The sequence below is a fragment of the Pelecanus crispus genome, chromosome 12, assembly GCF_030463565.1.
Source record: "Pelecanus crispus isolate bPelCri1 chromosome 12, bPelCri1.pri, whole genome shotgun sequence".
Classification (NCBI taxonomy): Eukaryota; Metazoa; Chordata; class Aves; order Pelecaniformes; family Pelecanidae; genus Pelecanus; species Pelecanus crispus.
The window spans coordinates 24,347,663-24,361,349 of NC_134654.1; the positions used below are offsets into that span (position 1 = coordinate 24,347,663).

The 13,687-nt window shown below is 44.6% G+C and overlaps 1 protein-coding gene across 1 annotated transcript; it reads left to right on the forward strand.

Moving 5' to 3' along the window:
* Positions 1–1,303: 1,303 nt before the first annotated feature.
* LOC104033673 (meteorin-like protein) lies at positions 1,304–9,894 on the forward strand. Its single transcript, XM_075720159.1, has 5 exons — positions 1,304–1,389; positions 2,863–2,937; positions 5,063–5,472; positions 6,996–7,049; positions 9,572–9,894. Exons 1-5 carry the CDS (start codon positions 1,304–1,306, stop codon positions 9,892–9,894), a joined length of 948 nt encoding a protein of 315 aa, XP_075576274.1.
* Positions 9,895–13,687: the final 3,793 nt, after the last annotated feature.

The window sequence follows — 13,687 nt, forward strand, 5'->3', positions numbered from 1 at the left end:
CACATTCTGTATTTCAGCTTCATTTAGGCCACAGTTCTAGAAGCACGGCATGACCAAAATTTCTTTATCTCGCTAAGAGTTCTGAATACCCAGTTTGGGTTTTGGGCATCTTAGGGAGAGACTTCTAGCTGGAGTAAAGCCACATGCCTTGACTAAACCTAGTGATGTTATGCTGATTTACATTAGCTGAGGATCTGGCCCTTAACTGTTTAAAAGTATGAATGTATTCAAAATATTACTTTGTTTCTTATTAATACTGCCCTGTTTGCTATACTATATGCTCTTAGCACTGTATGTAATTCAGTTGTTGCATTGTTTCATTTGCAACTTGTTTGTAGATTTCAGCATAAAAATAATTTTCTTTTTAAGAGTAAGTGTGAACTTATACATTGTGAGTTTATTGCATTCTGTATCCTCAGAGTTTACATCCCTCAAAAGCCATTTTGTCTGCTACCAACAGTTGTGATCCTTAGAGTACCTCCAGCCATCTTCTCTTTCTAGAATTTTTATAGTTAAACAGAATGGATTTTTATTTTTGTAGCTTGTAACTTCAATATGTATAGTAGTTACTTCTATTTAGTAATTAGTGATCAGAATACTGTAAAAATGTTACTTTTAAGAGCTGTAACTTTAAACTAGTAATAACTACTTACAAGAAAATACCAGCATGTTAAAAGTTTAAAAAAAAAAAGTTATTCCTTAGCTTGGAACTACTGTAATGCTGTTTCTTGGGACTTGTATTGAACGTGTTTATGCATATATTCTGAAGTTGCACTAGATAGGTAAAAAAATGAGCTTAAAATGCAAGTAATAGATCAAAAAGTAGAATTTATACTATCTTAGGTTTTTTCAACCAAGAAAGGTGACATTTGGGATTCAGTATTTTTTTTTTGTTTTTGCACAGAACAGTAAGGAGTAATTGGTGCACTCTTGACAGAACAGTTGTTTCCTTATGGTGCAGTTTGAGATACGTATTATTTAGTGCCCAAACATAAGCAAAAGCTGTCTGCGCCATTCCTGCCTCTCTTCTCAGAGAAAACCTGACTGCTCACAGCTGTAAAGTATTTGAGATCTTCCTTGCAAAGAAGTAACCAGCCAACATGATATTGAACCTCCAATATAAATGTCTAAAGTCAAAATTTGTTAATTTTTTTCTTGATGTCACGTGATTCTTTGAAATCCCAAATTGTTTTTCCTTTGTTTTTTAAAAGAAGGCAGGCTAAAATGAGAGGATAAGGAGGTATTACTGTAAAACTCTCAGTCATAAAAGCTGGGAAGAGTGTTCTTTATTTGCTGCGTAGGCATGGGAAGCGTGATTGTGGAACATCTCATAAATGTCTCCTGCTTTGTTTGCACCCTCATTGGCTTCATCCAGTATTTCCGAGGCAGGTGATAATGCCATTGCCCCCTGTAATTGTGACATTTGCTCGAATCGTTACCTGTGGGTGATGTGTATTATTTGAGTACTTGGGCCAGGTTCTTTCTGTCTGTAAGAAGCTGCAACTTCCATGAAGTCACAGAACTCCACCCGGTTCTGTGGTGGTACTCCACATCAACACAAATGAAACTGAAGAAGACTTTTGTCTGCAGTCAGTTGTATCATGGCCTCTCTCTTGTGACCTAAGCTCCCAGAAGGCTCTTTGAGAAATGTCTGCTCCATGTTCTTCACAGAAGTTTGTAAATACAGGTTTCTCACAGCACTGACTGTAACTGAATTTCCTAATGCATCTTTTTGTTGTCTTGTTATTTGTACTGTATTTCTCTGTAGATTAAAGTGTGTGGATTAAAGTATTTAAACTCATTGTTTTCCTGTTCCTCGCTATGCGTAAAAGCAAATGTCAGTTTTCAACTCTGTAACAGCCTAGTGATGATGATAACTGCTTGGCTTTTAGAGGGCTTGGTCATTTTGAGAAGAGAGTTGTATTTTGTTGAACATTGCAGCCATGGTTCTGCCTGAGATCCCTGCTGCAAAGTCCAAGTGTTTCAAACCTCAGATACATGGAAAATTTTCTAGATGACACAGTAATGTCATTCAGAGGTAAAACTAATAGTGTTTGGTAACCTACAAAGATGTCTCAGCGACTGCTTGCCCACTTCTGGTTCATCCTTCTCGTCGAGCTGTTCGGCCCTGGGGAAAGGCTGGGGTTGTTTGGCTTCATAATGGATCTGTTTAAATGGTTTAAAAACCCCAGGCTTCCACAGTAAGATGAAATGCCTAGACTGTTCCTCCTCACCAGTGTTGTCAGTGATTTGGGATCTCTAAAAAGGTTTGTGATGCACGCTCTTTATTTAGTCTAAGTGGGGGGAAATAGGCCTACAACTTTCCTATCTGTAAACAGCAATTTCTGAATAAGTTTTGATGGGAGATGTTTTGGTGTTACGTGGCGTTAATATAAACTGGAGGCAGGAAGGCTGCTGAGTGCAAGTCAGCAAAATACACACGGGGCTTTCCACAGAAACGGGAAACGCTGCTGCTGGAAGATGTTCAGAGATCAAGTGGCTCAATGCGTTCTCCTGGTGGCAGCAGATGGCTTAGGTTGGGCTTCTGGAAGCGACTAAATCCTCCTGTGGGGCCACTTTATCATAGTGTCACTTCCCTCCCCAAGCCCTCGCCTCTGTTCCCCGATCTCATTTGCACAAAAGAGAGAACAGGCTCTGGCCTCTTAGCTCCTATATTATGCCACAATCAAACCTTTTAAAGACTATTTGTGTGGTGTTTTCCATTCAAGATGGGGTCAGAGCATAGATATTCAGCAGGTTTTTTCTTAGATGGGCAAGGCAATAGTTCCACAGAGCTTTGAGGATCACTGGCACTAATGTTAATACAAGATCTACGGTTAATGCATTTTTAAATGCTTTTAGAACTGTTGGAGTGAACCGTACACAGCACCAACTTGAGCTAGATTTTAGCCTAAAGTGTCAGAAGTCACACTGCAGGTACGTGTGGGGAAGAACACGGGATCTTAGAAAAGTGCAAGTCAAGACTGAAATGCCATTTCTGTCTTTGGATAATAAAAGTAAAAAGGTAAAAAATTTGGCGAATGAAAAGTAAAGTCGTTGTGTGGGGGTCCAAATAAGATTCGAGGAGCCCAGTGTTAGACAGCTGAGGGCTAAAACTCTGATTTCAGGATATCTCTTCTAGCAAATGGCTTTTCCTTAAGAGGAAAATACCGAACTGCAGGAATACAAGGGACAGACTCCTCTTCTCTTCTCTCATGCATCGTCGGCGATGCGAGAGCACGCTGCTAACCACAAGGTAAGAGATGGCCGGCCAGTCCTGCTGACCGCGGGCGCTGTCGCGCGGAGCAAAGCCGTGCGGCTCTTGGCATGTGCCACCCAGCAGCGCCAAGGGCCATCGTCCCGGCCTGCTGCGAAACCCCGATTCCACGCTTAAGGGCTGCAGAAAAGAGCCTCGCTCTCCCCGACCCGCAAAAGGGCAGCTCCCCGTGTCGCTCATGGAGAGTATGGAAAGGGCAGCGCGTATAGAAATGTAATCACTGGCAGGCACGGCCTGGCTTTTAGCATGGTAATCGCGGGCCCTTGCGCACGGAGCCCCGAAATGTACTCGCGAAAGCACAGGTTAGAACCGCTGCATTCCCACCCGTCATTCGGTGTTTGCTGGGATTACGCTGACGCGATTTTCGGTCGTTCCTAGGCTGCGACGAGAAGCGTTATTGATCGCTTTTAAATACCTGAACGGCGGAGGGGGCCGCCTGCCCCGCCAAGCGCTGACAACAGAGAAAAGCGGCGAGGTACGGCTGCTGCCCCCGCCTCCCCGGGCCTCCCCCCGGGCCTGCCCCCGCCTCCCAGGGCCTCCCCCCGGGCCTGCCCCCGGGCCTCCCCCCGGGCCTCCCCCCACTCTCCCCCCTCCCTCCCCCCGGGCCTGCCCCCGCCTCCCCCCGGGCCTCCCCCTGGGCCTGCCCCCGGCCTCCCCCCCGGGCCTCCCCCTCCATCCCCCCGGGCCTCCCTCCGGGCCTCCCCCCACTCTCCCCCTCCCTCCCCCCGGGCCTGCCCCCGCCTCCCCCCGGGCCTCCCCCTCCCTCCCCCGGCCTCCCCCCTCCCCGGCCGCTGCTCGCAGAGCGGCCCGGGGGCGGCGGCCGCCTGGCCCCGGCCCCCCGCGCCTCCCCTCATAGCCCGCCGCGGCGGCGGGGCTGCGGCCGGGGGCTCGGGGGGCGGCGGGCCGGCCCGCATTAAGCTGCCCGGTGGCCGGGTTGCGCAGCCGCGCCCCGGGGCCTGGGCGGGGGCGTACGGGCGGGGGCGGCCCCGCTGCAGCGGGCGGGGGCGGCGGCTGCGCCCTGCCGCCGGGTGCCCTGCCGTGGCTTTGACAGAAGAAGACGCGGCAAAGCTTTCTCCGAATGCCTGTCCCTTTCCGCTGCGTTCCGTTGCCTTTTAACTCATTCTGCTATTACGGCTTCGCGTCCCGTTAAGTGACGTAACCAAAAGGAACTTTTCCAAAAGCAATGAAATCGCACCGGCTCGAGCGAGAGCTGAGAAGGAGCGTCAGCGCAGCTGGCTTGGGTTAGGAAAGGTTTCTTGATGAATTCTTACCAGAAGCATTAAAAATAACTTTAGAAATTTCGGCTTTTAAACTCAATTTTTCAGAAGCAACGTCAGCATTCATTGCGCAGCTCCTGCTGCGAGTCGGTGGCTCTCACCCCTACGCACCTCCACGTGCGATCCTCCGGAGAGCTGCGCGTTGGCCACTCGATCCCTCAGAAAAGTTTTGTTGCTATATAGCAGAGAGCAGTTGCCCTCTCATTTTTCTGGATGCTGCAGCATTCAAGCATGGATTTGCAGGTAGGCAAGAGAGGCTGAGGCTCCTTTGCACGCACCCCAGGGCCGCACCAGGTGCCAGCAATCCCCCTGCCTTCCCCGTGGCACCGCAGCGGGGGGCAGAGGTGAGGGAGGGAAGGCAGCCCAGCTGGAGGAGCTTAACTAGTCAAGAGTCATTAGGGCAGAGTCAGACGTGGATCTTTAGGCAGCTGGCGCGGCAGTGGCTGCCGGGCTGTTCTGCCTGTGCTTGGGTATCGTTAGTGACGGGCTGATGGTTTTGTCTTGGCAGCGGTTGGAGCTGGGAGCCGCGTTCCCGTGCAGTGGAGCAGGTCCATCTGCGCTGCACCGAGGGCTCCCTGGAATGGATGTACCCAGCACGACCCCTGCACGTCGTTCTGGAGCCCAGCCTCTCCAGTGCCCAGCACACCGCTGTCTGCGTCAAGCCCTCCAGTGACTTCCAGGGTGCCAGCATCTATGTGGAGCGTGCTGGGCAGCTGCATCTGGGGGTAAGCGAGGCAGAAGGGGCTCGACCCCGCCACGTGTCTTGCGTCAGTGCCCATGCGCCGCAACGAGTGGCCCTCTTCCTGCAGGCCAGCCCGCAGAGGGACGTCAGCCGCTGGACGGCCAGCTTCCAGTGCGAGCTGCTGAGCAACCAGAGCGCTGCCGGCTCCGACTACAAAAAGATGGCACTGGTTGAAGGTAAGAGCGGGGCCAGCCTCAGGGCTCCGCTGTTGGGGCAGATCCGAGGTGCCAGCGTGTCCCTAGTGACAGAAGCTGGTTTGGGCTGAGGGGATTGTCATTGCAAGGGAGGTCCTTCTGCCAGCTCGCTGACTGTTTGGCAGGTGCAGGATGTTTTCAGGTTTCCACTGAGAGGGGCATCCTGTAGGCATGGGAGGGAACACTGGAACATGAAGAGAAACTGTCTCTCCGTTAGCAGCCAGCGTCATCCTGGACATATGCACTGTGAGCACGGGTGTCCCCAGCCCCTGGCAATACCACTGCTGAGAACACCTGAGTGGGTTTTAGGAGCCTAAATCCCATGTTCAGAAGGGATTTAAATTCATCAGGAGCCAAGGGCTTCAAGACAGTTGCTGGAAATTAGACTGATCTTTTGAAAATGGGATTAGCCATCTGAATTTCTTGAAACTTCATTTACTTTTCTTTCCTATTCTTGAACCAACATAATCCTGCACGTAATAATGCTTACCCCCCTCCCCCCCCCCCCCCCCCCATTTATGTATCCAAGGAGCACTGAGGTTGAAGAGGGCTCTTTTCCATCCCAGTTCTGAAAAATCAGGACCCACCTACTGCTGCCCCAATAAAGAATACCCCGGGCAAACCTCCTGTTAAAAAGGGAAGTATTCAAGCCACATTGCAATGGCAAGAAGCTTCCCTTAAAACAGAGAGGTTAAATAAAAGGAGCAACTATAGTACTTTTGAGTTGTCCTGTCCTCTTTGTTAACCTGTCCAAGGTGCCGCTTTGCATGGCTTTGCCGGTTTTTTTTTTGCCGTTTTTCATGGCGTTAACTCGGGGAATGTGCTTATTTTGGGAAGTGCTTGATAGGATCACTGGGCTGATTGCCCAGGACTCAAGACAAGGGCTTTTGATAGCAGGGTATATAGCAAGTGTGCGGATAACAGATCACGTTTATGGGGGAACAGAGCCTAAGATTGATTCAATGAACCCTACGATCTGGTGTTAGACCTGTGACGGCTTCAGATGTGGCATGGGGTGTTTCTTTTATCACTAATATATTTAATGATTTATGCTGCTACCCCACACTTGGAATAAAATTCCCTATACTTGGAATAAAATTCAACCACATCCACGCTGGATTACTAACGTTTCAGAAGTAATACAGAAGAATCTTGCCCACTTTCTGTCAGAAGAGAACCAAATTGGAAAAGGTTGAAAAATGATGGAGGGTAGCTATGCACCAGGTGCTGTGTTTTTTTGCTTTTTTTTTTTTTTGCATGCTTCATCAGTTGTTAAAGGGATTATATGCTATCTGGCCCTGTTGTCGCTCAATGACTCTTACAAATCCTCTGTCCTTATTTCTTTGCTTCGGTTGTATTTGCATAACAAGAATTTTGGTTTGCATCTGATCATAATGCTCTTTAAGGTAGTAGTTCTGCCCCATTTCCTCTCATAATTCACCGGTCCTTTAGCAATGAGACATGGTATAGTGTTACAAATAACTAATGGTTCTTTTTTTTTCTAGCTATGTGCCGTCCTTGTGACAATGTGGAACTTCTTATGGCCATTTGCAGCAGTGATTTTGGTAAGCTGACTAAAAAGAAGTTATTCTGCCTTTCATTATGCATTGATTATTTGGATTTATTTGCTGCTTTTCTTAAAATAATGGCATGACTGTGTTCTCTGATCTGAGAAAGAAACTAGATGTGTGAAACACAATTTGAATGGGGAGGAAAAATGAAACCTAGAAGGGAGAAGCTTTCTTTCAAGGTCCTCATTTCCTGCAGCCAGAAAGGTTACGATCTAAAAGTGAACGCAAAGTAATTCTCACAAGTGTGCTGCTGGCTTTCACACGTCGCAAAGTCAGATGCATGTAGGCAGACATACACCCAGGTTATACACGCTTGGGATGTTCCTTTTTGTGACCTTCATCTGTGGTTTGGTTGGGTTTGGGTTTTGTTTCCCCTGATGAGGAATATGCCCTCTCCCCTCACAGTTTGCACACCTCCTAGTTCTTTTTCTACAGAGGTAGTGAGTTGTTTGTAACTTAGCTAAGGAGTTTGGGTGATTTTAAACTTCCTTCAGTGACATACTGGTTAGGTTTCATGCCTTATGAGAACAGAGCAGTTAATATTCCGTAAGATAAGAAATAAGAAGAAATACTTATTCAATGGTAGATTAAAAGCTTTTTCAATTTTCTCTACTTAATAATGCAATATCATTTTTTTCTTTTGATCATGATTTGCTCATTTTATTCTCATAGTTTTGCACATGAAAATTTGTACCTCTTTGATTACATCCAGTAGCTAAAGCTGTAGAGCTGCCACGTGGCCACAATTACATTGCTGTAAATGTACCTACATAAAGAAATAAAACTATGAACTATATTTACCCTTATTCAATGTTTTAAAAAAACCCCACCAAATGACTGCTTTCCTACTGGGGGTTGCCATACTTTGAGGCTACTGATAAAATCAAATGCTAACATCATTGTGCTAATACAAAACCAGAGTGTAGAGCGTGCTTCCCTTAGAGTGCTCCTTAGCTGGTAGTTTTTCTTCTTCTAAGTTAATTGATGCAATCCAGCCCATTGTTTCTACTTGATGAAGTAGAAGTTCCTCTGCGAGGCGCTCTCCCTCTGCCCTGCCTGAGAGACCGGAGGCTGGCAGATGTGGTGGCCCAGCACGCAATGGGGACACTTACACTTCCAGCAGCAATGGAGCAGCAGAAATAGTCCTTTGAACTGATGCTATTTATGGCCTGACTTCCTTGCCCTAAGCTCACAAGTTGCTATCATCAACTTTTTTGATTAGAGAAAATAGCTGCTAATGAAAGTGTAAATGACACTGGGAGTGAATAGGGGCTTCATAGTTATTCTTAAAGTGGAGGTCTTCAGTCATAAGTCCCTGAGCAGCGCGGGAGCAGCTTGGAGCACCAGGAGCAAGCGCGTTATAGCTTGTGAATAGACTTGACCGCACCTGGTTAAAAATGATCATGCAAAGAGGGAGACGCACACCAGAGACATCTGTTACACAAAATTCTGGATTCCTTTGGAAATTGAATTAGATGAGGAAGTTCTCAGAAACTTCAGAAAGAAGCTTTTTCTGCCTTGTGGGTTGTTGAGTTCTCTGTACCTGAATGAAAGAGTTTTGTGGCAGAAGCATGGTGATGTTCCTGTTGCATTTGTAACCTCTCATTTGCTCAAGAGCTCTTGGCTCAAATGGTGGCATGTTTCTTTCTGAGCCTTCTCTGAGTATGGGATTGAAATTCATTTAGTTGATAGAAGAATAATTGATTGCTGTGAAAAATGGGGGTGGTGAGAATGAGAGAGATGGCTTCAGGACAGCAAACACCTGTCAGATGGGACGTTTCATTCTCTGCACGGTTGATGCAAAGGATGCTTTCAGTCAGAAAGACTATGGCTTCTTGTGCTTTTGTTCCCAGAAAACAGCTGGGATTATTTTGGGAGAAGGGGGTACGTGTATGCAATGTGATTTTTAAATAAGGCTTCAAATAAAGCCACTTTAAGAGTTCTGCATGTTGTTCATCAGTTCCCAAAGTGTCTTTTGATGGATGAATGCCGTTTTCTTGAGGGGGGAAAAAAATCTCAAACCTTTAAATGAAAAACATTTAATGTGCTACTATTTTTTCCAATCAAATCATACTCTAATTCTTCTTGGATCAACCTCTGTTACTGCTGTCAAAGGAAAAACTTCAGAGTCCCCTGGAGACAGGAAGGAGGTAGTCTGTGACAGTCATTGGCTTGGAACATAGACTGAAAAAAATGAATCCCTGAGCTGACCTCTTTTCATGTGCTTTTTCATCCTTTGCTGCTGCTTTGCATCATCAAGCAAGTTATATGCTTTTTCCTCAGATATAGCTGATTTGAGTAGTCATAAAGCATGCTTCCAAGCATGTAGCACTGCTTGTGTAGGGATCCTCTGTGTAAAGGATGCCATGTAAGCTCAGAAGTGTGTCCACCTGTAGGCAGTAGCGTACAAACTGCACAACGAATCTGTTTCTCCAATTATTTTATTCAGTGAGCTCCTAGTACCTGAACTACTTACCTGCTTCTCCATAACCAACTCCTGTCTTCTTCACATCTAATGGTGAAAGGATCTATCCAAAATGTTTCTCATGATTCAGAGAACCACATGCCACAGGTTGATGTCAGCGTCTGGAAAGTCTACAGACAGAAAAACAGAATTTTCTGGCAGGATGAAGCAAGTGGTGAATGGCGAGGCCCTATACGAACCCTGCTACAATGCAAGGTGAAGGAGGGAAGTGGAGATTTCCTCTTCACTGGAAATGAACGTTTTGGCAAAGCTTGGTTGGGCTGTGCTCCTCGGTTTAAAGATTTCATGTTCATTTACTGGGCTGCCAGAGAAAGGGGAGCCAACCCATGTGAGTTTCAGCTCAGCTGACAGGAGTGACACTGAGTGTTGAAAAATTTCAGGCCAGTTTTTGGATGCTGAGTCTGAATTAGACTTAAAACCAAGGACTAAAGCTAACAATTGCACCAAAACCAGGGCCTGGAGAATTTCCTGAAGATAGTGGCTCTGAGAGCCCTGTAAACTCTGACTTTTAATCCAAATTTGCATTAGTTGCTTTAGTTTCTCCTTCTTCACATCTTCTTTGCCTCACAAGATAACTCTGAATTTTGAAAAGGTTGTCTTTTGTTGTAGTTAGAAAGCAGCTTGTGCTCAGTATTACAAAATTCTCTCTAACATCTTTTGCGCTGTGTACATACAATGTGCCTTTTCTCTAGATTTTTTTTCTCTCCTCCCTCATCTCTACTTGATTTCCCTTCCAAGTGGTGCTTTTTTTTTTTTTTTTTTTTTTAAATGAATGCTAAGTATAGTCTTAGCCATTGTTACTAAACCTTCAGGCAGTTGGCAGGTTTGCCAGGTTTTTTGCCTTCTCTATGTTAGCAGACAGATTAACTAACCCTCTGGGGCACAATTCACAGCTGATGTAATTCTGCAGTGCTCTGTTGATTTCTGCACAGCTGACAGCATCTGATTTTGCTCTCCATGCAAACAGCCCAATGAGGGATACTACACTTTAGCTAATATGAACACTAACACTGTATCACTACCAGATGAGAAAAGGTGTTTGGGAAATGCATTGAAATAAATGAAGTTTTGGTTGTAGCATTGCCTGCGTGAGAATGTGGTATCCGGTATTCATAGTACTGGGCCCACAACTAGCTCTAGTTACTGTTTAGTGCACAACAAGAAAGACCTAAGCCAACTGGCCGTTGTAAAATATTGGAGATGTACAGGGATATGCGAGTACTTGGGTTTTGAGAGCTGGAGGTCAATGCTACATTTGAGATTTTAAATGGAGTAGTCTTCTTTGGTTGGTATTTGCACTGTAGATATGAGATAAAATATATTCTTTTAGTACAGATTGGAGGTAGTGCATTTCTTCTTGTTTCGTATATTTGTAGATGTCAAACTTGTGTGGGTTTTTGGCTTTTAAAGGGACCTTAGCCATTTCTTATAGAATTAATGGCACAATTAATATTTGCTTTCATAGAGCACCACCCCTTTGAAATAGCGTGTTCTTTTTAAAGGCAGTAAGTAGTTTAGTGAACCAGTGGTTGAAAAGCTGAAATAACCCAGTGTGAAGTGAAACAACATACTTAAAAATGCATGTGATCTGGTGATGTAATCCACAGCTCTGTCGAATTGTCAGCCTTGTAAGGAGCAACCTCAAATCCTTGCAATCAGTGAGACTAATGAAGAGCTTATTAGAGATCATGGATGTTGGATATATTGCATAGAGTTGAGATAACTATTGTGATACCAGTAACTAGTAGATGTATCTGAATGTTTCCAAGTGGTGGGGTAAAAAGCTTTTTCAGAGAAAATATTTTTTGTTTCATTTTTTTCAGATTTTAAACAAATATTTTGACTTTTCTGGGGAAAACATGTAATGTATAGAGTGGCCACACTCAAAAACAGTTCTATTGTGCTAAAATCAGTAGTGCTACTGCTGTTTACATTTGGTCCAAACTTCTTCCAACATCAAGACTGAAGATGTTTAGATACAGGCATGAGTAACAGTGGGGCAAAGCAGCTAGTGTTTCTGTTGGGATAAGATGGAAACTTTGAATCAGCGGAAGTGCAGTAAAGTAGTTGAAGAGTAACATAAGATCAGGTCATACACTCTTTATTCTCAGTGACTTTATTAGTGTGACAAGGTGGACAGCCATTATCACAGTGAGGAACTGTGGTTAGGTCAGGGCATTTTAATTTCGTCTCCTGGTGTATTAAGCTCTGTCAGCCTAGAATGATATTGTGGTTTTCCAAATACTTAGTTTTGAGGGCAGCAAGCAATGTTTCTTCCCCTGGCATCTTACCTCACATAGTTTCTAACTGCACCATAGAATCCTTTCTTTAGCCACAGTAGAACAAAAGCTAACAGGGAATAATCTTCCTTGCACTGGCTCTGTTAGTTTATATATAATAGGAGCCAATGGTTGCATTTATGTGCTCATTTTAGTCTTCTCAGACAACAAGAGGTTGGACAGACAGAGACAAAACGTATTATGCAAGCAGTTTGTAATGCCCACTGCTTCATTATGTATGTCATTGGATGTATCCCGAGTTGACCCACACTGCTTTATTTGCCCCCCTCGCAAAAGAACGGGCAGAGACCAATTGTATTGAGGGCATGAAGCATTCAAACCAGCAAACATTAAGCCAATTTATAAAGCTAGAAATGTGGACTGGGAGTAAGAGAGGTGAAGAACAGCAACAAGGAGTTTAAGCTACAGCTGACCATAATTCTTGCTTAATGGTTAGAGTCAGCATCTTCCATAAAGGAGCAGTCTTCCATGTAAGATCCGTTCTGTCGCTTGTTCTCTCTGTAGATGATAAAACCTTTCAAAAGAGTCCTAGACGTCCTGAAGGAGATGTAATCAGTATGGTTCCAGAGATCTATTACAGGAAGTTCCTCATCCCAGGAGTTTGTCATTCTATGTTCAAGAACCATATAGAAGAGAAAGCATCTTTCATGGCACTGAAAAAACTCTTCATTCAATTGTTTCTCAAAAATTCTGTGGATATCCTCCTTTCGAGATGGATAAATAGGGCCAGGCAGCCTTACAAAGGCACAGTGATTCATGTATCCAGGGAACAGGTACCTAAAACCAAAGTGAGGATGCCAAAAGCATGTTCATCTTCATGTTTGGGGTTTGGGTGTTTTTTTCAGTCTTTGGGGATCAATTTCTCCAACTCTGCATACAGGAAAATCGGGTCAGAAGGGGTTAAATACTACCACTGTTTCACATATGGAGAGTTGAGGCAATGAGAGACAATTCTTCGTGGAATTTAGGTGCCAGCTCTCATTAGTGCCAACTTTAAGATTTGAGCTAGTATGGGAAAAGGGGGACCTAAGTTGTAGTCAAAACACATTTGTGAACAACTACAAGCAAACAAGTGATCTTCTTTCTTTACTGTGGTTGAGTTTAACCCAATGAATTATCTTTACTGAGCAAAGCATGTTGAACATTTTCCCCTTCAGCACTGCAAGCTTAAGTCTTTCAGCCTCTTCCAGGAAGGAAGTGAAACCTTTTCCATAATCCTTCTGATCTGTAACATTTCATAAAGCAGCAGGGATCTTTATGCACTTAATCATTTGTTCTTGGCTGGACTTGTGCCTGATGTGTAGATAGAGAATCAAAAGAGGACGTTTCCCCCATTCATTGAAAGACAAAAGGGCTGCAAGAATCTAATGAGTTGTTGAATGACTGGACCAACACCATGAAGTAAAGGTTAAAGTAAGTTTAAGCTTAGACGCTGCGGACTAAGTCTTCTTGACTGATTTGAGTGAGGTTTTGCCTGCTTACACCAGAGTGGATTTGGCCCTTTTTGAATGCAGCTGGTCTTTTCCTCATGTCTACTTTGCCTTTTCTGTGCAGTTTCAAATGCACCGAATTTTCAACACACCACTCTGTAGGAAATTAATTACAAGAATACAGGCTTATTCCCCTTGTTAGAGGTTTGACTCATTCACTCCCTTTCTCCAATTCTATTATTATTTTTAAGGTACATGTTTCAATATTTTTTTGCTGAAATGTAAGCTCAACTTTTGTCTCAAACAAAAGGACAAGAACCCTGTTTATATAACAAAGTAGGACGATAAGTCTTCTGTCACAGTATGAAATGGAGAAGGCATGGCTTTTAGAGACCTTGAGAGTTCTAGTGG

Coding starts and splice junctions, on each gene's coding strand:
- LOC104033673 (XM_075720159.1), top strand. CDS start 1,304: ATGGGAAGCGTGATTGTGGAACATCTCATAAATGTCTCCTGCTTTGTT. Junction 2,938..5,062: donor TGTCAGAAGTCACACTGCAG/GTACGTGTGGGG, acceptor TTGTCTTGGCAG/CGGTTGGAGCTGGGAGCCGC. Junction 7,050..9,571: donor TATGGCCATTTGCAGCAGTG/ATTTTGGTAAGC, acceptor TGTCTTCTTCAC/ATCTAATGGTGAAAGGATCT.